Raw genomic sequence first — 26,364 nt, forward strand, 5'->3', positions numbered from 1 at the left:
AGAGGATACAAAGCAATAGTGAGTGCAATTATTGCTTGTTCTCATATTTCCAAAACCGAATGCATTATATTTCCACTGACCAATAGTAGTTACCAACTTGTTATCTCTATCACTGTTGAGAACTCGACAATCAATCCTACCCGACAAGCTCACTGCCTTGGTGTCATCCTCAACTCTGAACTGTCCTTTGTTCCCTACATTCAATACGTCTCAAAATCATACATCTCCAACATATCCAAAATACGACTATACCATACACAGGTCCTAATTCACATCTGAACGCTGCAGCAAATTTGTTAGCCAATGGGCAAAACCATGTGCAGTGCAAGGAGGGGGGGGGGGGGGGGGGGGTTCTGGGGCAGATATAACATATTCAGAGAGAGTTAGATTTGGGTGGGTTATATTGTTTCTGTGCAGGGTAAATACTGACTGCTTTATTTTTGCACTGCAATTTAGAATTTGGTTTCAACACATCCCACCCAAAGCTATGTTATATCTGCCCCCCCCCCACCCCCCCGCCCCCCCCCCCCCCCCCCGCCTGCAGTGCACATGGTTTTGTCCATTAGCTAACAATTTTGCTGCTGCGATCAGATCTGATTTAGGCCCACAGGCCATTGCAAAAACTCCATGCTCTCATTATCTCCCATGCTCTCGCATGTCTGCGCGGGCTGGATCTGGCATGCAGGGCGGACCTTGCCCTGTGCTGGCCGTTACTCCGCATGTCAAAGAAAATTATCCTAGATGTGTGTTTTCACGCACAGCTACGATCAAGTCTGAATTAGGCCCCATATACATATACTGACATGAATTTCTGGTCAATTATAATGTAAAGTTTTCTTGAATTTGAGTATTTTGTAGCAATAAGGATTTCAAAATAAATCCATGTTGAAACCAAGAAAAAAAATATATATTCAGAAGAATGCCTAAGGAGTAAATAATGTTCATTGCCACTGTGATACACTAAACATAAATATAAATCCTTCATTCATTCATTTTTTTTAATAGAGTAATTTTTATTTCAAAGGATAGAAAATAAGAATTTACTTACCGATAATTCTATTTCTCGTAGTCCGTAGTGGATGCTGGGAACTCCGTAAGGACCATGGGGAATAGCGGCTCCGCAGGAGACAGGGCACATCTAAAGAAAGCTTTAGGATCACCTGGTGTGCACTGGCTCCTCCCCCTATGACCCTCCTCCAAGCCTCAGTTAGGATACTGTGCCCGGACGAGCGTACACAATAAGGAAGGATTTTGAATCCCGGGTAAGACTCATACCAGCCACACCAATCACACTGTACAACTTGTGATCTGAACCCAGTTAACAGCATGATAATAGAGAAGCCTCTATAAAAGATGGCTCACTACAACAATAACCCGAATTTTTTGGTAACAATAATTATGTACCAGTATTGCAGACAATCCGCACTTGGGATGGGCGCCCAGCATCCACTATGGACTACGAGAAATAGAATTATCGGTAAGTAAATTCTTATTTTCTCTGACGTCCTAGTGGATGCTGGGAACTCCGTAAGGACCATGGGGATTATACCAAAGCTCCCAAACGGGCGGGAGAGTGCGGATGACTCTGCAGCACCGAATGAGAGAACTCCAGGTCCTCCTCAGCCAGGGTATCAAATTTGTAGAATTTTACAAACGTATTTGCTCCTGACCAAGTAACTGCTCGGCAAAGTTGTAAAGCCGAGACCCCTCGGGCAGCTGCCCAAGATGAGCCCACCTTCCTTGTGGAGTGGGCATTTTAAGATTTTTGGCTGTGGCAGGCCTGCCACAGAATGTGCAAGCTGAATTGTACTACAAATCCAACGAGCAATCGTCTGCTTAGAAGCAGGAGCACCCAGTTTGTTGGGTGCATACAGGATAAACAGCGAGTCAGATTTTCTGACTCCCGCCGTCCTGGAAACACATATTTACAGGGCCCTGACCACGTCAAGCAACTTGGAATCCTCCAAGTCCTTAGTAGCCGCAGGTACCACAATAGGTTGCTTCATGTGAAATGCAGAAAACACCTTAGGTAGAAATTGAGGACAAGTCCTCAATTCTGCCCTGTCAGAATGAAATATTAAATAAGGGCTTTTATATGATAAAGCCGCCAATTCTGACACACGCCTGGCTGAAGCCAGGGCTAACAGCATCGTCACCTTCCATGTGAGATATTTTAAGTCCACAGTGGTGAGTGGTTCAAACCAATGTGACTTTAGGAAACTCAACACAACATTGAGATCCCAAGGTGCCACTGGAGGCACAAAAGGAGGCTGTATATGCAGTACCCCTTTTACAAATGTCTGAACTTCAGGCACTGAAGCCAGTTCCTTTTGGAAGAAAATCGACAGGGCCGAAAATTGAACCTTAATGGACCCTAATTTTAGGCCCATAGACAGTCCTGTTTGCAGGAAATGGAGGAAACGACCCAGTTGAAATTTCTCTGTAGGGGCCTTCTTGGCCTCCCACCACGCAACATATTTTCGCCAAATGTGGTGATAATGTTTTGCGGTTACGTCCTTCCTGGCCTTGACCAGGGTAGGGATGACTTCATCTGGAATGCCTTTTTCCTTCAGGCTCCGGCGTTCAACCACCAAGCCGTCAAACGCAGCCGCGGTAAGTCTTGGAACAAACAAGGCCCCGGCTGGAGCAGGTCCTTTCTTAGAGGTAGAGGCCACGGTTCGTCCGTGAGCATCTCTTGAAGTTCCGGATACCAAGTTCTTCTTGGCCAATCCGGAGCCCCGAGTATCGTTCTTACTCCCCTTTGCCGTATAATTCTCAGTACTTTTGGTATGAGAGGCAGAGGAGGGAACACATACACTGACTGGAACACCCACGGTGTTACCAGAGCGTCCACAGCTATTGCCTGAGGGTCTCTTGACCTGGCGCAATACCTGTCCAGTTTTATGTTGAGGCGGGACGCCATCATATCCACCTTTGGTTTTTCCCAACGGTTCACAATCATGTGGAAGACTTCTGGATGAAGTCCCCACTCTCCCGGGTGTAGATCGTGTCTGCTGAGGAAGTCTGCTTCCCAGTTGTCCACTCCCGGAATGAACACTGCTGACAGTGCTATCACATGATCTTCCGCCCAGCGAAGAATCCTTGCAGCTTCTGCCATTGCCCCCTTGCTTCCCGTGCCGCCCTGTCTGTTTACGTGGGCGACTGACGTGATGTTGTCCGATTGGATCAATACCGCCTGACCCTGAAGCAGGGGTTTCGCTTGACTTAGGGCATTGTAAATGGCCCTTAGTTCCAGAATGTTTATATGAAGAGATGTCTCCAGGCTTGACCATAAGCCCTGGAAATTCCTTCCCTGTGTGACTGCTCCCCAGCCTCGCAGGCTGGCATCCGTGGCCACCAGGACCCAGTCCCGAATGCCGAATCTGCGGCCCTCTAGAAGATGAGCACTCTGCAACCACCACAGGAGGGATACCCTTGTCCCCGGTGACAGGGTTATCCGCTGAAGCATCTGAAGATGCGACCCGGACCATTTGTCCAGTAGGTTCCACTGGAAAGTCTTGCGTGGAATCTGCCGAATGGGATTGCTTCGTAGGAAGCCACCATTTTTACCCAGAACCCTTGTGCATTGATGCACTGAGACTTGGTTCGGTTTTAGGAGGTTCCTGACTAGCTCGGATAACTCCCTGGCTTTCTCCTCCGGGAGAAACACCTTCTTTCTGGACTGTGTCCAGGATCATCCCTAGGAACAGAAGACAAGTCGTCGGAACCAGCTGCGATTTTGGAATATTGAGAATCCAATCGTGCTGCCGCAACACTACCTGAGATAGTGCTACACCGACTTCCAAGTGTTCCCTGGATCTTACCCTTATCAGGGAATCGTCCAAGTAAGGGATAACTAAAATTTCCTTCCTTCGAAGGGATATCATTTCGGCCATTACCTTGGTAAAGACCCGGGGTGCCGTGGACCATCCCTACGGCAGCGTCCGAACTGATAGTGACAGTTCTGTACCATAACCTGAAATACCCTTGGTGAGAAGGGTAAATTTTGACATGAAGGTAAGCATCCTTGATGTCCCGAGACATCATGTAGTCCCCTTCTTCCAGGTTTGCAATCACTGCTCTGAGTGACTCAATTTTGAATTTGAACCTCTGTATGCAAGTGTTCAAAGATTTTAGATTTTAGATTTTAAAATCGGTCTCACCGAGCCGTCTGGCTTCGGTACCACAATAGTGTGGAATAATACCCCGTTCCCTGTTGCAGGAGGGGTATCTTGATTATCACCTGCTGGGAATACAGCTTGTGAATGGTTTCCAAAACTGCCTCCCTGTCAGCGGGAGACGTCGGTAAAACAGACCTTTGGAAACGGCGAGGGGGATACGTCTCGAATTCCAATTTGTACCCCTGAAATATTACCTGAAGGATCCAGGGGTCTACTTGCGAGTGAGCCCACTGCGCACTGAAATTCATTGAGAACGGGACCCCACCGTGCCTGAACTTGTAAAGCCCTAGCGTCATACTGAGGGCTTGGCAGAGGCGGAAAAGAGTTTCTGTTCCTTGGAACTGGCTGATCTCTGCAGCCATTTTCCTCTCCCTCTGTCACGAGCAGAAAAGAGGAACCCTTTTGTCCGCTTGCCAACCAGGACTGCGCCTGATAATACGGCGTCTTATTTTGAGAGGCGACCTGGGGTACATCCCCTTTTTTGTTAAGGCAATACTTCCAAATGCCGTTTGGAATCCGCATCACCTGACCACTTTACTGGTATAATTGGACAACGCACTTATACTTGATGCCAGTCGGCAAATATTCCGCTGTGCATCATGCATATATAGAAATGCATCTTTTAATTGCTCTATAGGCAATAATATACTGTCCTTATCTAGGATATCAAATTTCCAGTCAGGGAATCCGACCACGCCAACCCAGCACTGCACATCCAGGCTGAGGCGATTGCTGGTCGCAGTATAACACCAGTATGTGTGTAAATACATTTTAGGATACCCTCCTGCTTTCTATCAGCAGGATCCCTAAGGGCGGCCATCTCCAGAGAGGGTAGAGCCCTTGTTCTTACAAGCGTGTGAGCGCCTTATCCCCCCTAGGGGGTGTTTCCCAACGCACCCTAACCTCTGGCGGGAAAAGGTATACTGCCAATAACTTTTTAGAAATTATCAATTGTTATCGGGGGGAAACCCACGCATCATCACACACCTCATTTTATTTCTCAGATTCAGGAAAACTACAGGAAGTTTTTCCTCACCAAACATAATACCCCTTTTTTTGGTGGTATTTATATTATCAGAAGAGTGTAAACTTTTTCCATTGCCTCAATCATGCAATGTGTGGCCCTATTGGAAATCACGGTTGTCTCTTCACCGTCGACACAGGAGTCAGTATCCGTGTCGGCGTCTGTATCTGAGGTAACGGGCGCTTTAGAGCCCCTGTATGAGACGTCTGGACATGCACAAGCCGAGTAGCCGGCTGTCTCATGTCAACCACTGTCTTTTATACAAAGCTGACACTGTCACGCAATTTCAACAGTACATCCACTCAGGTGTCGACCCCCCAGGGGGTGACAACACTATTACAGACACTCTACTCCGTCTCCTCATCATTTTTCTCCTCATACATGTCGACACAAACGTACCGACACACAGCACACACACAGGGAATGCTCTGATAGAGGACAGGACCCCACTAGCCCTTTGGGGAGACAGAGGGAGAGTTTGCCAGCACACACCAGAGCGCTATATATATACAGGGATAACCTTATATAAGTGTTTTTCCCTTTATAGCTGCTGTATTGTTTATACTGCGCCTAATTTGTGCCCCCCTCTCTTTTTTAACCCCTTTCTGTAGTGTAGTGACTGCAGGGGAGAGCCAGGGAGCTTCCCTCCAACTGAGCTGTGAGGGAAAATGGCGCCAGTGTGCTGAGGAGATAGGCTCCGCCCCTTTCTCGGCGTCCTTATCATCCGTTTTCTTGTATGTTTTGGCAGGGGTTAAATGCATCCATATAGCCCAGGAGTTATATGTGATGCATTTATTTTAGCCATAAAAGGTTTTCTATCGATTTATTGCGTCTCAGGGCGCTGCCCCCCCAGCGCCCTGCACCCTCAGTGACCGGAGTGTGAAGTGTGCTGAGAGCAATGGCGCACAGCTGCGGTGCTGTGCGCCTACCTTTATCTGAAGACAGGAAAGTCTTCGCTCTTCTGGCTCTGTAAGGGGGCCGGCGGCGCGGCTCCGGTGACCCATCCAGGCTGAACCTGTGATCGTCCCTCTGGAGCTAATGTCCAGTAGCCTAAGAAGCCCAATCCACTCTGCACGCAGGTGAGTTCGCTTCTTCTCCCCTTAGTCCCTCGATGCAGTGAGCCTGTTGCCAGCAGGTCTCACTGAAAATAATAAACCTAAACTAAAACTGTCACAAAGAGCTCAGGAGAGCCCCTAGTGTGCACCCTTCTCGTCGGGCACAGAAAATCTAACTGAGGCTTGGAGGAGGGTCATAGGGGGAGGAGCCAGTGCACACCAGGTGATCCTAAAGCTTTCTTTAGATGTGCCCTGTCTCCTGCGGAGCCGCTATTCCCCATGGTCCTTACGGAGTTCCCAGCATCCACTAGGACGTCAGAGAAATAATAATTACAGATAATGCATAACAGTGGTGTAACGTACAATAAATCAAGATACTGCTAGTGAGACAATATTCACTATCATCATAACAACAAGCCGTATACTTAAAGGAATATGTATGTACATACAGTCATTTTTACCGAATAAACTTGCAAAATCTGTAAGTAGAGTATAAAAAACCTCATTAAACTTTTTATCGTTTTATCAAACCTTAAAAGAAACATGAAGAAAAAAAAAAAAAAGGAAAAGATAAGAGAAGATACAAGAGAAATACTACCTAACTCGTTCCCAATCCAATAGTGCACGGACCAAGGCTTCCATGCAGGGTGCATCGGACAAAAACAAAGCATATAGCACCCAACAGCAATTCAGGGGCCTAGTAGTATCCTAATAACCATTACAGCAGAGGGTCAGGATAGGAATATGGGGATTTTAGCCATGGAGACCATATTCTTACAAATTTAGCAGATGCGTTATGTTTCATATAGATATAGCGTTTCTTAAAAATAGTATTGTTTACTAGGACCTTGAGAGCAGCAATGGAAGGGCCGCTAGGGGCCGTCCACAGCCTTGCGATGCACACCTTCGCCAAGGCACATATATTGCGAGCATATAGGCCCTCCGAACTGTACACAAAAACAGAACATCCCATCCCCAAAATACAAAACCGTGGGGTGAGCATGGCACCAGCTATTCCTGTCTTCTACAGAATCGGCCTGACTCCCGACCAGAACGCCCATAGCGTCGGGCAGTCCCAAATAAGATGCCAAAAGTCGCCCATAGCCACCCCGCATTTAGGGCAGATACCCGATCGACCAGTTCCAAAGCTGGCCAGTCTAACCAAAGTCATATGCGTTCTATGCAAAAAGAAGAATTGTATTTGTTGATACCGTAGGGACTTGGTGACCGTACCAGGATTCTCCAGAGCAAGGATCCAATCCTCCTCAGCAATTGGGCCCAGATCCTCCCTTCATTCATTTATTTAAAAAAAAACTATACTTACGAGATGCAGGGTTTGATGTGAAATATCGGATCATTGTGCGTTGCATGGCAGGGACTCTCCAGAGACAGAACACCAATACGTTAGCTGCAATTAGGCCTACGGAAATAAAAAGAAGATACATTAAACACAAAAAGAAAGCCCTAACAATTAGTCACATGTGTTTGGTCAAGATTAACAATTACCTGACACAGTTCTCTGGCCATCACTAAGCCCGTTCCACCACTCGTTCACCTACAGAGACATATGCACACGCCATGTTAACTGGTTCTCTGTTAGAAGAATCCTGCAACACAATGCCAGCCATTTTTTACTTAATGGGCAATGTAACCACCACAGACTAGCGGACTTTCATTTTTAGAAGGAATTCTATCACATAAAGGAGTTTCTCTCTTCTTGAATGCATTCTTGTGCCAAATTATCATACATGCACAAGCAATATAACAAAAAAAAAAAAAAACAACAAAGCTATTAGTGAATGTACAAGGTGTAAATGCATGCTACAAAAAGGTAATTTAGCAACTACTGTACCCGCTTCCTGAGGTCTCCATGTTTCGGTGGGCGTAACTTCTCCATCCAATCTGCTTGAATGTCATCTAGATAACTCTTCATCCGATTTTTTAATGTCTCGTACTGCCAAATAGCAGCAATTCCAAAAGAGCAACCTGAAAACTGATCATTCATACTCTGTATAAAAACAGTATACATACAACCTACTCAAAATGTGTTTTGTATACTAAATAAACAGAAGCGTAACCTTGATAAATATGCATGTGTTAGCCAGCTAAATTATGGTATTACTATCCTATTGTTTTAAGTGTATTAGATGTACATTTAGATCATTTTAATCACATTTTTTTCATTTTGTGTCATAAATAACTTTTTTTTGTCAGGTTACCAATTGCACAAGTGTAAATACTCATCATATATCCCTTAAAGTACCATAATAGTCACCATGCCCTCATAAACCAGGGCTGCCAATTACTGAATCTCCAGCGGTTACCTCTCTGAAATAGACATACCCTATAACACAATGGAATATGCACTGCTTTGTGTTTTGTAAGTGAAAGTGTGCAAATCCTTAAGACAATGCTGTAGGCAGATTAGAATAGAAGGGTATAAAATACAACTAATGGTGCCCATACACTTGTGCGATGCCCGGCGACATCGCGGGGCATCGCAACGGCAGTTCAGGTGTGAAGAAATCGCACCTGAACTGCCAAAGTGATTACCATGCGATCATGCGATAGAGCGCATGGTAATCACGTGATGGGCACGTCACCACCGAGTGGGAGCGGCCTCCGTCCGCTCCCGGCGGGTGCCCAATGCACATCGCAGTGCGATATATAGCATGTGTTTTTAAAAACACATGCGATCGCACTGCGATTCAATAAATATTAAGTGCAGCACATACTATCTTGAGACGCATCGCGTCGAAAAAGGTACCTAAAATGTGCATACAATCCTTCGACTTCTCTCACAGATGCGGTCGAAATCGAAGGTTAGCACCGATTATCTCACAAGTGTATGGGCACCATAAGAAATAACATTGGGGCAGGTGTATTAACCTGGAGAAGGCATAAGGAAGTGATAAACCAGTGATAAGTGCAAGGTGATAACGCACCAGCCAATCAGCTCCTAACTGTTAATTTACCCGTATATACTAGAGTATAAGTCGACCCGAATATAAGCCGAGGCACCTAATTTTACCACAAAAACCTGGGAAAACTTATTGACTCGAGTATAAGCCTAGGGTGGGAAATGCAGCTCTAGCTGTACACAGCCCTCGTAGTGCCAGACATGCCCCCACAGTGCTAGACATGCCCCCACAGTGCCAGACATGCCCCCACAGTGCCAGACATGCCCCCCACAGTGCCAGACATGTCCCCACAGTGCCAGATATGCCCTCACAGTGCCAGATATGCCCTCACAGTGCCAGATATGCCCTCATACTGCCAGATATGCCCCCTCAGTGCCACATATGCCCCCCCCCCCCCCCCAAGTGCCAAATATGCTTCCCCAGTGCCAGTTACAACTTACCCTCCACCGCTCCCGCGCTGTTTTGTGAAGGAGGGACATGGAGGGCACAGCACGCGCCTCTCCTGTGCCCCTCCTGCGTCTCCGGCGGCAGCGGCATGTGTGTGTTAAATTAAGTGCCGGTTCGTGAGCCAATCAGAGCTCACAAGCGGGTACTTCATTTAATAGATCCGCCGCTGCCGCCAGAGACGCAGGAGGGACACAGGAGAGACGCGCGCTGTGTCCTCCATGTCCCTCCTTCCCACTGACTCGAGTATAAGCCGAGGGGGCTTTTTCAGCACAAAAAAAAAAGTGCTGAAAAAGTCGGCGTATACTCGAGTATATACGGTACATATTGTAGCTGATTGGCTGGTGCATTTATCACCTTGCACTTATCACGGCTTTATCACTTCCTTATGCCTTCTCCAGGTTAATACATCTGCCCCATTGTTCTTCGTTTTGCTAGAATGTACAAAAAGCGCTAGTATCCTCCAGCACACAGGATGACATCAGCAACAGCATTTGATAACTACATGGTGGTAGAAATTTCAGAGATCACAGTTGCATACATTTGCAAAGGTATGGGGGAAGCCCCCAGGCCAACTCCAAGGAGACTCTGAATACTGGGGGTTCCTAACATTAAGTCTAAGGGCCTAATTCAGACCTGATTGCAGCAGCAAATTTGTTATATAATGAGCAAAACCATGTGCACTGCAGGATGGGAGGGGTTTGGCAGATATAACATTTGCAGAGAGAGTTAGATTTCGGTTGGTAATATTGTTTCTGTGCAGGGTAAATACTGGCTGCTTTATTTGTACACTGAATTAGGCCCTAAATCCGGGGTCCAACACCCCACAAACCAGCAAGGGCCAGACACCCCACGGCAGCACACCAGTGTGAAGTTAAAGTGTAAGTGAATATTAGGAAGCAGAGGCTATACATAAAAGATGTCATCCAGTGTGCTGAGGGATACTAGTGCTTCTTGTTCAGAATAAACCCCTCCCTTTCATGCACCTAGATGACATTACTAATTGGATAAGAGCAGTTACCAAACGTTTTGTTTGCTAGAATGTACTAAGCAATAGGTTTATAATGTAAGCGGTCACAAATTTGTCACATTTTTGCTTCAAGTACTACAGCCATCTACTTAAGGGGCCTATTTATTAAGCATTTTTTTTATAAAAGTTAAACTGCAGTTTCTGCATAATTTTTTTTTTAATTGTTGGGCCAGTTAGTTTACAACATTTTCAGACGATGTGTACTGCTTTAATACTATGGAAGCAGAGTAGCAGGAGAGAGATCTACTGATCCCTCTCCCGCAGCCTCCAATTCCAGAAGCTAACGATGTGCGCATGTGCAGTGTCAGATTCCCTGGAGGAGTCTTTCACAAAAACTCCAAAATGCCCGCAAAGTAACTTGCAGGGAAACATAGTGAGAATATTGTCATTAACAATGAAACTATCCGCCACAATACGGCTTGTTAATAATAAACAGCTTTTGGAAAGAAAAACATAACAATTCTTCAAAATATTCTCAATGGCCTAAATTAATATCAATCAAAACAGGCTGTTGCATCTATTAAATCTACGTCCTCACTTCTCACATAACACACTGTCACACCAATAAAGCTTTCAGCGGTTTCAGCTGAACACATATAATGACCTAGATCACCAGAGCTTGAAGATTTCAAAAACAAAGATCTAGAAAAAATGAAAACACCTTAGCAACATAAGAATAAAGAACCCACCACAGATCAACCAAGACAATTTAGAATCATATCTGCAGAATCAAATTGTAACTACGGCACACCCACCAAGGTCACAATACTTTGTGCCGCAAACCAAGAAAAAAACCACAGTTTTGCTATTAGGGAATGCTAAAACTGTGGCAGGCCATGCTGGGATGTGTAGTTTTACAACATCTGGGAGAGCCACAGGTTGGCCAGGCCTGCTCTAGCTCATGCAAATGCAGACTATGCAAACCTGGACATAAGCAAACATTTAAATGATAAGGTCTCCCTTGCTTCATGTCTCTTGCCCTCTTCCCCAACGAGTCCATATGTAGAATACCCACTTCTGGAGGACAACTCTCCAAAACAACACACATAGGAGATTATACCTAACGTCAAATTCTATATTTCTCCTTCAAGTCCGGTACTGACCAGCGTTGGACAGGAAAGTAAAGTTATCTTGAGTGTTCATCTTAATGTTAGTCAAAGTTAGTGTCACAGTCTGTGTATAGGCTTATAGGAATAATACAGCCTTCTGCGAAATGTAAGAACATGAGGCGTCAGAGTTTAGCAATCTGTGTATATAACACAAGGAATTGTGCTTTTATAAATATACAGTACTCCTTGGTGACTTCTAGTATTAATATTCCAAAATAAAGGGTAGAAGTATCCACTTAAAATATTATGTTATATACTCTTACTTTCAGAATAGATTCAGATTTCTAATTTTTATATTTTGTGAGCAAGTACATGAATGGCATTTTATTATGTACTGTAGTATTAAATTGATATTATTAATGTTGTAATACACATTAACGTTTATAAATAACTAAATAGTTTTATCATGCTACAGTATGCTGCACTCCTCTGAGGCAGGTTGCTACGTTACTAAGGAGGATCTTCACTAACGAACCAAGCAGTCATTGGCAGATAAGCCAGCTTCCTTTGCAGAAATTCACAGCAGGAATGGCCAATTCATGGTCTTGGTTTTAAGACTATCAAATCCCATAGCACTTTTATGAACTCTTAATGTAAAAGCACTTTATTAAAGCAGTAATAAAGTTTACATACCCCAACAGTGAAAAGAAAAGGCTTGTAAAGTTGTTTAAGCATGTTGGTACGTGTTGGGTAGATAGGTTCTGCCACAGATGGTGTAAAGCTACTTTTAAGCGTCTCATTGCCATTCCGAACCTCAGATTCAATTCTCTCTGGCTTCTTTGGAACCCTTCTGAATCCACTTCTCTGTTCAATCAGAAGCCTTAATAATGTAAAAAAGTATTGGTTGCAGGAAACCTTCAATGCTTGAAAGTAGCAGAAACGGGTGGTCTTCTGTTTGCCGGCGATCGGGCTCCCGGCGCTCAGTATACCGGCGCCGGGAGCCCGACAGCCGGCATACCGACACTTATTTTCCCTCGTGGGGGTCCACGACCCCCATAGAGGGAGAATAAAATAGTGTGGCGCGCGTAGCGCGCCACCGTGCCCGTAGCGTGGCGAGCGCAGCGAGCCCGCAAGGGGCTCATTTGCGCTCGCCAAGCTGTCGGTAAGCCGGCGGTCGGGCTCCCGGCGCCGGGATGCTGGTCGCCGGGAGCCCGACCGCCGGCCAGCCGTAGTGAACCCGCAGAAACATGTCATACACTCACATTTTTTTCAAAGACGCTGTCCCAGTAAGTATACATTGGGACAAATGTATTAAGCCTGGAGAAGTGATAAAGCAGTGATAAGTGGAAGGTAATAACGCAGCAGCCAATCATTATGGTATTAAAAGAAGACAGGAGCTGATTGGCTGGTGTATTATCACCTTCCACTTATCACTGCTTTATCACTTCTCCAGGCTTAATACAGCTGCCATTACAATTTGCTATCCTCCCATAGAATGCTAAAAACAAAACAAAACAAAACTAAAGATCGGGATTGTAGAATGGCCTTTGGCTCTGTTAAACAGCTGTGGAAAAATAGTAATACATTGTTTTCCCTTCAGGCTATATGTGAAGGAAAAGTTTATTCAAGGAGCAAATGTCCCAAAGTGGACAACCCCTTTAAATATTTCTAAATAAAACAGATGTTCTTAAATTTAGCTTGATATGCGTACACCTCAGTTTACAATCAGGTCTCTGTAAGAAGACCAGGAACAAGAGAAAAAAAAATAAGAATTTACTTACCGATAATTCTATTTCTCGGAGTCCGTAGTGGATGCTGGGGTTCCTGAAAGGACCATGGGGAATAGCGGCTCCGCAGGAGACAGGGCACAAAAAGTAAAGCTTTCCGATCAGGTGGTGTGCACTGGCTCCTCCCCCTATGACCCTCCTCCAAGCCTCAGTTAGGTACTGTGCCCGGACGAGCGTACACAATAAGGGAGGAATTTTGAATCCCGGGTAAGACTCATACCAGCCACACCAATCACACCGTACAACTTGTGATCAAACCCAGTTAACAGTATGATAACAGAGGAGCCTCTGAAAGATGGCTTCCTAAACAATAACCCGAATTAGTTAACAATAACTATGTACAATTATTGCAGATAATCCGCACTTGGGATGGGCGCCCAGCATCCACTACGGACTCCGAGAAATAGAATTATCGGTAAGTAAATTCTTATTTTCTCTATCGTCCTAGTGGATGCTGGGGTTCCTGAAAGGACCATGGGGATTATACCAAAGCTCCCAAACGGGCGGGAGAGTGCGGATGACTCTGCAGCACCGAATGAGAGAACTCCAGGTCCTCCTTAGCCAGAGTATCAAATTTGTAAAATTTTACAAACGTGTTCTCCCCTGACCACGTAGCTGCTCGGCAAAGTTGTAATGCCGAGACCCCTCGGGCAGCCGCCCAAGATGAGCCCACCTTCCTTGTGGAGTGGGCCTTTACAGATTTAGGCTGTGGCAGGCCTGCCACAGAATGTGCAAGTTGGATTGTGCTACAGATCCAACGAGCAATCGTCTGCTTAGACGCAGGAGCACCCATCTTGTTGGGTGCATACAATATAAACAACGAGTCAGATTTTCTGACTCCAGCTGTCCTTGCAATATATATTTTTAATGCTCTGACAACGTCCAGTAACTTGGAGTCCTCCAAGTCACTTGTAGCCGCAGGCACTACAATAGGCTGGTTCAGATGAAATGCTGACACCACCTTAGGGAGAAAATGCGGACGAGTCCGCAGTTCTGCCCTGTCCGAATGGAAAATCAGATATGGGCTTTTGTAAGATAAAGCTGCCAGTTCTGACACTCTCCTGGCCGAAGCCAGGGCTAGTAACATGGTCACTTTCCATGTGAGATATTTTAAATCCACCTTTTTTAGTGGTTCAAACCAATGAGATTTTAGAAATTCCAAAACCACATTGAGATCCCACGGTGCCACTGGAGGCACCACAGGAGGCTGTATATGCAGCACTCCCTTAACAAAAGTCTGGACTTCAGGAACTGAAGCCAATTCTTTTTGAAAGAAAATCGACAGGGCCGAAATTTGAACCTTAATAGATCCCAATTTGAGACCCATAGACAATCCTGATTGCAGGAAATGTAGGAATCGACCCAGTTGAAATTCCTCCGTTGGAGCACTCCGATCCTCGCACCACGCAACATATCTTCGCCAAATGCGGTGATAGTGTTGCACGGTTACTTCCTTCCTTGCTTTAATCAAAGTAGGAATGACTTCTTCCGGCATGCCTTTTTCCTTTAGGATCCGGCGTTCAACCGCCATGCCGTCAAACGCAGCCGCGGTAAGTCTTGAAACAGACAGGGACCCTGCTGAAGCAAGTCCCTCCTTAGAGGTAGAGGCCACGGATCTTCCGTGATCATCTCTTGAAGTTCCGGGTACCAAGTCCTTCTTGGCCAATCCGGAACCACTAGTATCGTTCTTACGCCTCTTTGCCGTATAATTCTCAATACTTTTGGTATGAGAGGCAGAGGAGGAAACACATACACCGACTGGTACACCCAAGGCGTTACCAGCGCGTCCACAGCTATTGCCTGCGGATCTCTTGACCTGGCGCAATACCTGTCCAGTTTTTTGTTGAGGCGAGACGCCATCATGTCCACCATTGGTCTTTCCCAACGGGTTACCAGCATGTGGAAGACTTCCGGATGAAGTCCCCACTCTCCCGGGTGAAGGTCGTGTCTGCTGAGGAAGTCTGCTTCCCAGTTGTCCACTCCCGGGATGAACACTGCTGACAGTGCTATCACATGATTCTCTGCCCAGCGAAGAATCCTTGCAGCTTCTGCCATTGCACTCCTGCTTCTTGTGCCGCCCTGTCTGTTTACATGGGCGACTGCCGTGATGTTGTCCGACTGGATCAACACCGGTTTTCCTTGAAGCAGAGGTTCTGCCTGGCTTAGAGCATTGTAGATTGCTCTTAGTTCCAGAATGTTTATGTGAAGAGACGTTTCCAGGCTCGTCCACACTCCCTGGAAGTTTCTTCCTTGTGTGACTGCTCCCCAGCCTCTCAGGCTGGCGTCCGTGGTCACCAGGATCCAATCCTGTATGCCGAATCTGCGGCCCTCCAATAGATGAGCACTCTGCAACCACCACAGAAGAGATACCCTTGTCCTTGGAGACAGGGTTATCCGCTGGTGCATCTGAAGATGCGACCCTGACCATTTGTCCAACAGATCCCTCTGGAAAATTCGTGCATGGAATCTGCCGAATGGAATTGCTTCGTAAGAAGCCACCATTTTTCCCAGGACTCTTGTGCATTGATGTACAGACACCTTTCCTGGTTTTAGGAGGTTCCTGACAAGCTCGGATAACTCCTTGGCTTTTTCCTCCGGGAGAAAAACCTTTTTCTGAACCGTGTCCAGAATCATCCCTAGGAACAGCAGACGAGTTGTCGGCATTAACTGGGATTTTGGAATATTCAGAATCCAGCCGTGCTGTTTTAGCACTTCTTGAGACAGTGCTAATCCCCTCTCTAGCTGTTCTCTGGACCTTGCCCTTATTAGGAGATCGTCCAAGTATGGGATAATTAATACGCCTTTTCTTCGAAGAAGAATCATCATCTCGGCCATTACCTTTGTAAAGACCCGAGGTGCCGTGGACAATCCGAACGGCAGCGTCTGAAACTGATAGTGACAGTTTTGTACAACGAACCTGAGGTACCCCTGGTGTGAGGGGTAAATTGGAACGTGGAGGTACGCATCCTTGATGTCCAAGGACACCATAAAGTCCCCTTCTTCCAGGTTCGCCATCACTGCTCTGAGTGACTCCATTTTGAACTTGAACTTCTTTATGTACAGGTTCAAGGACTTCAGATTTAGAATAGGTCTTACCGAGCCGTCCGGCTTCGGTACCACAAATAGAGTGGAATAATACCCCTTTCCCTGTTGTAGAAGAGGTACCTTGACTATCACCTGCTGAGAGTACAGCTTGTGAATGGCTTCCAAAACCGTCTCCCTTTCGGAGGGGGACGTTGGTAAAGCAGACTTCAGGAAACGGCGAGGCGGATCTGTCTCTAGTTCCAACCTGTACCCCTGAGATATTATCTGCAGGATCCAGGGATCTACCTGCGAGTGAGCCCACTGCGCGCTGAAATTCTTGAGACGACCGCCCACCGCCCCCGAGTCCGCTTGAGAAGCCCCAGCGTCATGCTGAGGCTTTTGTAGAAGCGGGGGAGGGCTTCTGTTCCTGGGAAGGAGCTGCCTGTTGGTGTCTCTTCCCCCTTCCTCTGCCTCGTGGCAGATATGAATATCCCTTTGCTCTCTTGTTTTTAAAGGAACGAAAGGGCTGCGGTTGAAAAGTCGGTGTCTTTTTCTGTTGGGGAGTAGCTTGAGGTAAAAAGGTGGATTTCCCGGCTGTAGCCGTGGCCACCAAATCTGATAGACCGACTCCAAATAACTCCTCCCCTTTATACGGCAAAACTTCCATATGCCGTTTTGAGTCCGCATCGCCTGACCACTGTCGCGTCCATAAACTTCTTCTGGCCGAAATGGACATAGCACTTACCCGTGATGCCAGTGTGCAGATATCCCTCTGTGCATCACGCATATAAAGAAATGCATCCTTTATTTGCTCTAAAGACAGTAAAACATTGTCCCTATCCAGGGTATCAATATTTTCAATCAGGGACTCTGACCAAGCTACTCCAGCACTGCACATCCAGGCTGTCGCTATAGCTGGTCGTAGTATAACACCTGTATGTGTGTATATACTTTTTTGGATATTTTCCATCCTCCTATCTGCTGGATCTTTAAGTGCGGCCGTCTCAGGAGAGGGTAACGCCACTTGTTTAGATAAGCGTGTGAGCGCCTTGTCCACCCTAGGAGGTGTTTCCCAGCGCGCCCTAACCTCTGACGGGAAAGGGTATAAAGCTAATAACTTCTTTGAAATTAGCATCTTTTTATCGGGGGCAACCCACGCTTCATCACATACATCATTTAGTTCTTCTGATTCAGGAAAAACTATAGGTAGTTTTTTCACACCCCACATAATACCCTGTTTAGTGGTACCTGTAGTATCAGCTAAATGTAACGCCTCCTTCATTGCCAAAATCATATAACGTGTGGCCCTACTGGAAAATACGGTTGATTCGTCACCGTCGCCACTGGAATCAGTGCCTGTGTCTGGGTCTGTGTCGACCGACTGAGGCAAAGGGCGTTTTACAGCCCCTGACGGTGTTTGAGGCGCCTGGACAGGCACTAACTGATTGTCCGGCCGTCTCATGTCGTCAAACGACTGCTTTAGCGTGTTGACACTATCCCGTAATTCCATAAATAAAGGCATCCATTCTGGTGTCGACCCCCTAGGAGGTGACATCCCCATATTTGGCAATTGCTCCGCCTCCACACCAATATCGTCCTCATACATGTCGACACACACGTACCGACACACAGCAGACACACAGGGAATGCTCTTAACGAAGACAGGACCCCACTAGCCCTTTGGGGAGACAGAGGGAGAGTTTGCCAGCACACACCAAAAGCGCTATATATGACAGGGATAGCCTTATAATAAGTGCTCCCTGTATAGCTGCTTTTATAATATAATTTTTGCCACTATTTTGCCCCCCCTCTCTTGTTTTACCCTGTTTCTGTAGTGCAGTGCAGGGGAGAGACCTGGGAGCCGTCCTGACCAGCGGAGCTGTGTAAGGAAAATGGCGCTGTGTGCTGAGGAGATAGGCCCCGCCCCTTTTTCGGCGGGCTCGTCTCCCGCTCTTTAGTGTATTCTGGCAGGGGTTAAATATCTCCATATAGCCCCCGGAGGCTATATGTGAGGTATTTTTTAGCCAAATAGGTTTTCATTTGCCTCCCAGGGCGCTCCCCTCCCAGCGCCCTGCACCCTCAGTGACTGCCGTGTGAAGTGTGCTGAGAGGAAAATGGCGCACAGCTGCAGTGCTGTGCGCTACCTTTAGAAGACTGAGGAGTCTTCTGCCGCCGATTCTGGACCTCTTCATGTTTCAGCATCTGCAAGGGGGCCGGCGGCGAGGCTCCGGTGACCATCCAGGCTGTACCTGTGATCGTCCCTCTGGAGCTGATGTCCAGTAGCCAAGAAGCCAATCCATCCTGCACGCAGGTGAGTTCACTTCTTCTCCCCTAAGTCCCTCGTTGCAGTGATCCTGTTGCCAGCAGGACTCACTGTAAAATAAAAAACCTAAGCTAAACTTTCTCTAAGCAGCTCTTTAGGAGAGCCACCTAGATTGCACCCTTCTCGGCCGGGCACAAAAATCTAACTGAGGCTTGGAGGAGGGTCATATGGGGAGGAGCCAGTGCACACCACCTGATCGGAAAGCTTTACTTTTTGTGCCCTGTCTCCTGCGGAGCCGCTATTCCCCATGGTCCTTTCAGGAACCCCAGCATCCACTAGGACGATAGAGAAAAAAAAAAAAAAACATCCACAGATTGCACAAACTAGCTTCTTACAGTCCTCACACACTACTACACTAGTTTTAAAAGATCTAATGTACATAGCTTTGCATGGCTTCTGTTTCAGCCACCGTTATTATAAATTCATTTGAACTACCCAAGGTAATTTTACAGAAGATCATTTTGGTCATATATGGGACTATATTTGTAACATGTTGAAATAAAGGGTGGTAATTCCGAGTTGATCGCAGCAAGAAATTTGTTAGCAGTTGGGCAAAACCATGTGCACTGCAGGTTTGCAGATATAACATTTGCAGAGAGAGTTAGAGTTGGGTGGGTTATCTCGTTTCTGTGCAGGGTAAATACTGTCTGCTTTATTTTTACACTGCAATTTAGATTTCAGTTTGAACACACCCCACCCAAATCTAACTCTCTATGCAAATGTTATATCTGCCCCCCCCCCCCCTGCAGTGCACATGGGCCCTCATTCCGAGTTGTTCGCTCGCTAGCTGCTTTTAGCAGCATTGCACACGCTAAGCCGCCGCCCTCTGGGAGTGTATCTTAGCTTAGCAGAATTGCGAACGAAAGATTAGCAGAATTGCGAATAGAAATTTCTTAGCAGTTTCTGAGTAGCTCCAGACTTACTCCTACATTGCAATCAGTTCAGTCAGTTTCGTTCCTGGTTTGACGTCACAGACACTCCCCCGTTTCTTCAGACACTCCCGCGTTTTTCCCAGAAACACCGTTTTTTCGCACACTCCCAGAAAACGCCCAGTTTCCGCCCAGAAACACCCACTTCCTGTCAATCACACTACGATCACCAGAACGATGAAAAATCCTCGTTAGGCCGTGAGTAAAATACCTAACTTTTGAGTAAAATAACTAAGCGCATGCGCTCTGCGAACCTTGCGCATGCGCAGTAAGCGACTAATCGCAGTACAGCAAAAATCGTCAACGAGCGAACAACTCGGAGTGACCCCCATGGTTTTGCCCAACTGCAAACAAATTTGCTGCTGCGATCAACTCGGAATTACCCCCAAAATACCTATTTAATTTGTCAATTAACTAAAGAAAAGAAATCACATTCAGAAATACCCAATATGAGGCTATTTGTACAATACTAAAAATGAAATAAAATAAATTGAATCAAAAAAAGTTTGGGTTGACTTCCCCCTTTTACATACATCTACGGCCAAAATCCCTGTTCTGTAGATGACAATCTGATCCATCAGAAAACACTGATCATTGTCGGCAAAAAAAAATTAAAAATCAGCACGTTAAAATTGTGCGACTTGCCGATCCTGACAATTTTTGGCTGCAATTGTCGAATCGAGGATTTCCAGCATGTTGGATTTCCCCAATCCCCCAACCCAGGCATCAGCAGAACAGGGAATTGCCCTTACAGCTGATTAATGTACAGTATGAGCCCTTTAAGATATTGCTCTCGGACTTGGAAGGGTGGAGGGACATGTACAGTCCATTATACTTGACACCTAAAAAGCTATTACCATACTTATGAGAAAAATGTTTAGATACTATAGGACAGATGTATTAAGCCTGGAGAAGTGATAAAGCAGTGATAAGTGGAAGGTGATAACGCACAAGCCAATCGGCTCCTAACTGTAATTTTTCAAACCCATAGTGATTGGCTGGTGCGTTATCATCTTCCACTTATCACTGCTTTATCACTTCTCCAGGCTTAATACATCTGCCCCAAAGTTAGCATAAATGGAATATGTTCTTAAGGTGTCCCAGAAGGCGGAGATCGGACTTCTGATACATAGTCCTAAAACTATGTATACAATCTAAATGAAACAGTTGATAATGATACATATCCACAGAAGTCCAAACTGTGGAACCTGAAAGTTGTGTCGAGAGGCCATTGGAAACACCCACTTCCTAATTAACAGTTGGAGGACCACCGAATTGAGAAACCCCTCCCCCATGAGAAACGTGTTAAGGAACACTATGAATCAGCAGTTTACGCACAGATTCAAAGGGCCTTAGAATCATAGTCTTGTACAGCCGCACACAGTCAACTGCACTGCAATTACTATGAAGTCCAGCAACAGTTACATCGGCCGGAGTCTTCACAGCGCCAGCCACCTGTTACAGCTAGTAAAATCGAATCACAACCCCCAAATCTATTAAAATATACTTGAGACAACTGTCCAAGTTGGAACTAGCGATTACCTAAAGACACTGAACAAAAAAAGTCCCATGTTGAACTAAACGTGCAAAAGCAGTGACAACCGTGGAACATACTTCCACAGTTGGATATCAAATTTGTGAGGAACGGAGAACCTTACTATGCAGTACCTTTGAGGCCTCCCTGATGAGAATGGAGAGATCCAAAGAAGGGAAAGTAAAGACGTTCCTGCACAGACGTCGAACGGACCCAAAGCCTAAGCTAGGGCATCCATATCTAAATAGTCTAGAGAGTGCACACTGCAGAAATTACGTTCTCCCATGCCGTAAGACGAAGACTTTAGGTTCTCACTCTTCGGGATGACACTAGTCTCCGCAAGTCCACCCTTTAACTAAGGGCCTAATTCAGACCTGATCGCTCCTCTGCGAATTTGCAGAGGTTTGCGATCAGATAGTCGCTGCCCAGACAGAGTGAATACCCGCGCAAGTCTGCGTACGCCGTGCAAAAATCTCTGTGAACAGCGGTCAGCTGCAAATCCGTTCGCAACTCACACACCATCAAATGATTTTTCCAGTCTGTGCGTAGCCCAGGACTTACTCCTGCAGTGCGATAGAAACAGGCTGATCAGGGCAGGAGTTGACGTCATACTCCCTCCCTGAAAACGCTTGGGCACGCCTGCGTTTTTACTGACACTCCCAGAAAACAGCCAGTTACCACCTCCAAACGCCAGGCTTCCTGTTAATCAACTTATGTACGCCTAGTGATCAAAGAAGACACTGGATTTTTTCGCAGTTTAGCCTTGCACGTGTGCACTTTAATCCGTACGCATGCAAGTTAATTGGCTGCCTTTCCGAATTTACCCAACAGCGATCAGGTCTGAATCTGGCCCTAAGTCCATGAAGGAGAGAGACGTTTTCTTATGTGGTTTAGAGGAAACCCATAATACACATTGTGGTATAGCAGACCCCCTAATCCAAAAGCAGGGTGTGGGAGTGCATTAATGTTAGGATACATAACACTGGTGATGATTCTACACAGACGACCTAAATCCACCCTTGACAAAGCAGGCATTGGATATTAGATAGAGGACCTCGGTAAGTTAACTGGCATCAATTGCCAATGTCACTGATGGCTTAGCGGTATTAGCACCTGGGGATCCTGTAGTCTTTGGAAATGTATGACTGCAAGCCGAGGTTTAACAGTGGGTTACAGCCGGGTACGGGTCATAGGGTCGACGACCATTATTGGTCGACAGAGTCATTAGGTCGACATGGAAAAAGATCGTCATGAGGGTTTTGTTTTTTTTTACTTTTTTTTGGTGTCGTATTCATCGTAAAGTGATGGGGAACACAATTAGTGCACTGTGTCCGCTCGCCATGCTTCGGGTAAGGTGCCTCGAGACAAGTTGCTATTCCCAATCGTAGTCCACGTGAATCGTAAAGTATGAAGAAGTTAAAAAAATTGAAAAAAAATGTGTCAAACCCATGTTGACCTTTTTCCATGTCAACCTAATGCATGTCGACCAATAGTGGTCGAGCTAATGACCGTATCCCATTACAGCCAATGGGAAAGACAGACACAGCAGTCTATAACCCTGTAAGAAGCCAGGTGGGAGGGACATGTCGTGGACTTTACCTGCCGAGAGCCTAAGCTCCCGCCGGTTCCGCCATGGTTAAAGCAGCCATGCACATCACCGCACAAGTACCTCAACTGCGCACAAGGCAATTCTTAATTCTGTAAAATTCACTGCTGTTTCACAGTGAATAGTACTTAATTAATATACAGGAAATACATTGTCTGGTGCAGCAATGTAAATATACACTTGTTGGTTTACTTCACCAACATAATAAAGGCAGCTTTACATAATACAAGAATAAGGGAACTTATCTGGTAGTAGCTCACACAGCAGCTGCAGGGGAGAGCAGATGTCCATTCCTGGGAAGTGCAGGAGAATTAACAGGCCCTCCACCATATGTCATCTCACACACATTCTGCATTGAGGACTGTGGGCCTAATTCAGACCTGATCACAGCAGCAAATTTGTTAACTACTGGGCAAAACCATGTGCACTGCAGGTGGGGCAGATGTAACGTGCACAGAGAGTAAGATTTGGTGGGGTGTGATCAAACTGAAATCTAAATTGCAGTGTAAAAATAAAGCAGCCAGTATTTACCCTGCACAGAAACAATATAACCCACCCAAAGCTAACAAATAGTGCAGCGTCTGAAGCTCCACCCCCTTTAGTCTCCACTCTCCCTGGATCCAGAGTACTTCACCGTGACGGGGTGTAAACACCAGTACCAGTCCAACTCACCAAGCAGCCTGTAGCACACATGCTCCCAATCCCTGCACGGGAGTTAAGCCGCCGCAGAGACCCGGAAAAATGTCTGCCGCCATCCAGGACCACACTAACAGCCTGACCCTCTAAAAGAGAAACAGCTTGCTGAGAGAGGTCCCCGCTGACCGCTTACCCCACTGATGCAGCAGTACACAATGAGCTGAACACAGTTACCACCGCCACTGCTATACTCGCCATGTGTACTACCTACATGCAACACACAGAACCTAACTACAAATAAACATAACATTACAAAGAAATCAGGTGGGTGAGCTTACTTTTAGAGCTACAGTTTAATTTTAAGTGCCAGTCCCTTTAGCCAACCTGCAATCCCATGGTTCAGTGTCTCCCAGCCTTGCTGCCAGAGAAAACATTGATGGTGTTACCATCAAGCATAGATGACCATACTTAAAATGCAGTAACGATCACTAACTTACTAATAGGAAGGGTACTCAAATAAATGCATATACACAGACCTTCGTCCTTGACACCAGTTTCTTCCTGTAGATGCTCTCCATATGCAGAAAGCCATTGTCATTTTGATGCTCTGTAAACAGGAGACTTAGCCTTTTCTTCCGATATGCATACCATATATATCTGAAATACAAAGCAACGGGTATTACTTACCAAGTGGACATCATGTTTGTCATTGTCAGCACAGTAACAAATTGATGTTGCCTTACGAAGCAAAATCTGAAAATGTATTGCAGCTAAACTAAATGAAAAACTGTTAAAAAATACATTTTTCAACTTAGAAACCTGTTCTGCAGAAAACATGGCCATTCTCTGCTTATATACCAGGTCTCCTCTTACTGACTGCCGCTGCGCTCTCACTCTGCTCCTAACGCTGCCACTGCTTTAGTAAAGTAAACTCATACCTCCTCCTTACTGATCCCGCTAAAGTAAAGTGCCATATGCATATGCCTGATCACACCTCTGCCGACTGCCCCTTGACCCATCATTCTGCCCCCACTAAGCTCTGAATGCATGCTGCCGGCTCGCTGACACCCAAACCTGCTGCCTCTTTGACTTGTGCCCTGCAGCCGCAGCTCTTTGCTGTCAGGTGTACACAGTAGATGTGCGTTGGAAGACAGTACACACCATCAGCACCACAGGTTCTACTTCTACCAAACAGCAGCATAGGACACAAGACACTTTTACATTCCTCATATCTTGTTGGCACCTCACTCGGGACCAGGTTTTCATTTAGATCCAAATTAGGGGCGGAAATTCCATTTGATAGTTACTGCAACGCATCACACACTCTTTATGAATAGACCCCAAGGAACAAAACATGAAGAATACAATAACTCTACCCTACATATCATTGTATGGAAAACAAATCATTACTGGAACCACTGTTATCATTGCATAAGAGACAAATACGAGATGTAATGGAAGATATTTCAGACTGAAGGTCACACCTCCATATCCATGCTGTCACCTTTTATCCCTCCTTACTTCTTCTACAAGTATCCCTTTACCGATCACTTATCTGACCAGCCCGGAGCAAAAACCAAAACGACCAATCACACGTGACGTTACGCCTCTCCCGTCAGTGGAAGTCAAGAGAAGTGACGTCATATCCCTTTCCCCAGAATGCATGCCGTCGTGCACACCTATACTGCGCTGCAACCCCTCCTATAGACTCAACGCTGTTATTCGCACTGCAATACTGTACATAGAAGATGGCAGCGACAGATACAAACATGTACTCACCCAGTGCAGACGATGGGACTCGGGAAGATTTTCCATAAACTACGGAATACGCGTCTTGTACAGATAGATATGCACTGCAGGGAAGAATGAAACTAACCAATAAGACCACTGCACGCCTTGTACATTTTGAGCGCATGTAGGGGTTAATCGTATTAGGTTCCGGGGAGTTGAGTTTATGTTGCAATAGGGTAGAAATGCTGAAAGGACCCAGGCACTCGGGTCTGGGTTCAAGTTCAGAACATGAGTCCCCCTGGGTTAGCATACCTAAACTGCTACAGAATATTATTGAACTTTTAACATACTTGCCTACCTGACCCTCTCCATGAGGGAGAAAATGCTCTGTTCCTGGACTTTCCTGGTAATGTATGATTGCCATCACCTGTGGTGAGCTAGTTAATTGATAAGAAAGGTGTTTCACCACAGGTGATGGCAATCATACATTACCAGGAAAGTCCAGGAACAGAGCATTTTCTCCCTCATGGAGAGGGTCAGGTAGGCAAGTATGCTTTAAAATGCATACCCTCACAGGCCATCTTCACAGATGCCTTTTCCGCTGTCGCTAGAACCTAGTTTTTCTCTATCGTCCTAGTGGATGCTGGGGTTCCTGAAAGGACCATGGGGAATAGCGGCTCCGCAGGAGACAGGGCACAAAAAGTAAAGCTTTTCCAGATCAGGTGGTGTGCACTGGCTCCTCCCCCTATGACCCTCCTCCAGACTCCAGTTAGATTTTTGTGCCCGGCCGAGAAGGGTGCAATCTAGGTGGCTCTCCTAAAGAGCTGCTTAGAAAAAGTTTAGCTTAGGTTTTTTATTTTACAGTGAGTCCTGCTGGCAACAGGATCACTGCAACGAGGGACTGAGGGGAGAAGAAGTGAACTCACCTGCGTGCAGGATGGATTGGCTTCTTGGCTACTGGACATCAGCTCCAGAGGGACGATCACAGGTACAGCCTGGATGGTCACCGGAGCCGCGCCGCCGGCCCCCTTGCAGATGCTGAAGTCAGAAGAGGTCCAGAATCGGCGGCTGAAGACTCCTGCAGTCTTCT

The 26,364-nt window shown here is 46.1% G+C and overlaps 1 protein-coding gene across 6 annotated transcripts in view; it reads right to left on the minus strand.

Annotated features, from left to right (window-relative positions):
• Nucleotides 1-25,413, minus strand: part of PARL (presenilin associated rhomboid like) — a 78,587-nt gene extending 53,174 nt beyond the window's left edge. The window contains exons 1-6 of one of the 6 annotated variants that reach the window (XM_063954939.1): nucleotides 25,323-25,407; nucleotides 24,080-24,200; nucleotides 12,398-12,584; nucleotides 8,113-8,253; nucleotides 7,767-7,815; nucleotides 7,585-7,680 (exon numbers count right to left, since the gene is read on the minus strand). In XM_063954939.1, the coding sequence (XP_063811009.1) occupies nucleotides 7,585-7,680; nucleotides 7,767-7,815; nucleotides 8,113-8,253; nucleotides 12,398-12,584; nucleotides 24,080-24,141 (535 nt within the window). In that variant the 5' untranslated portion in view covers nucleotides 24,142-24,200; nucleotides 25,323-25,407. Of the gene's footprint in view, nucleotides 1-7,584; nucleotides 7,681-7,766; nucleotides 7,816-8,112; nucleotides 8,254-12,397; nucleotides 12,585-24,079; nucleotides 24,201-25,027; nucleotides 25,208-25,322 lie in introns of those variants that run through there. The other 5 variants (XM_063954938.1, XM_063954936.1, XM_063954937.1 and 2 more) reach the window with 5 other exon arrangements.
• Nucleotides 25,414-26,364: the final 951 nt, after the last annotated feature.

Source organism: Pseudophryne corroboree, chromosome 2, assembly GCF_028390025.1.
Source record: "Pseudophryne corroboree isolate aPseCor3 chromosome 2, aPseCor3.hap2, whole genome shotgun sequence".
Lineage (NCBI taxonomy): Eukaryota > Metazoa > Chordata > Amphibia > Anura > Myobatrachidae > Pseudophryne > Pseudophryne corroboree.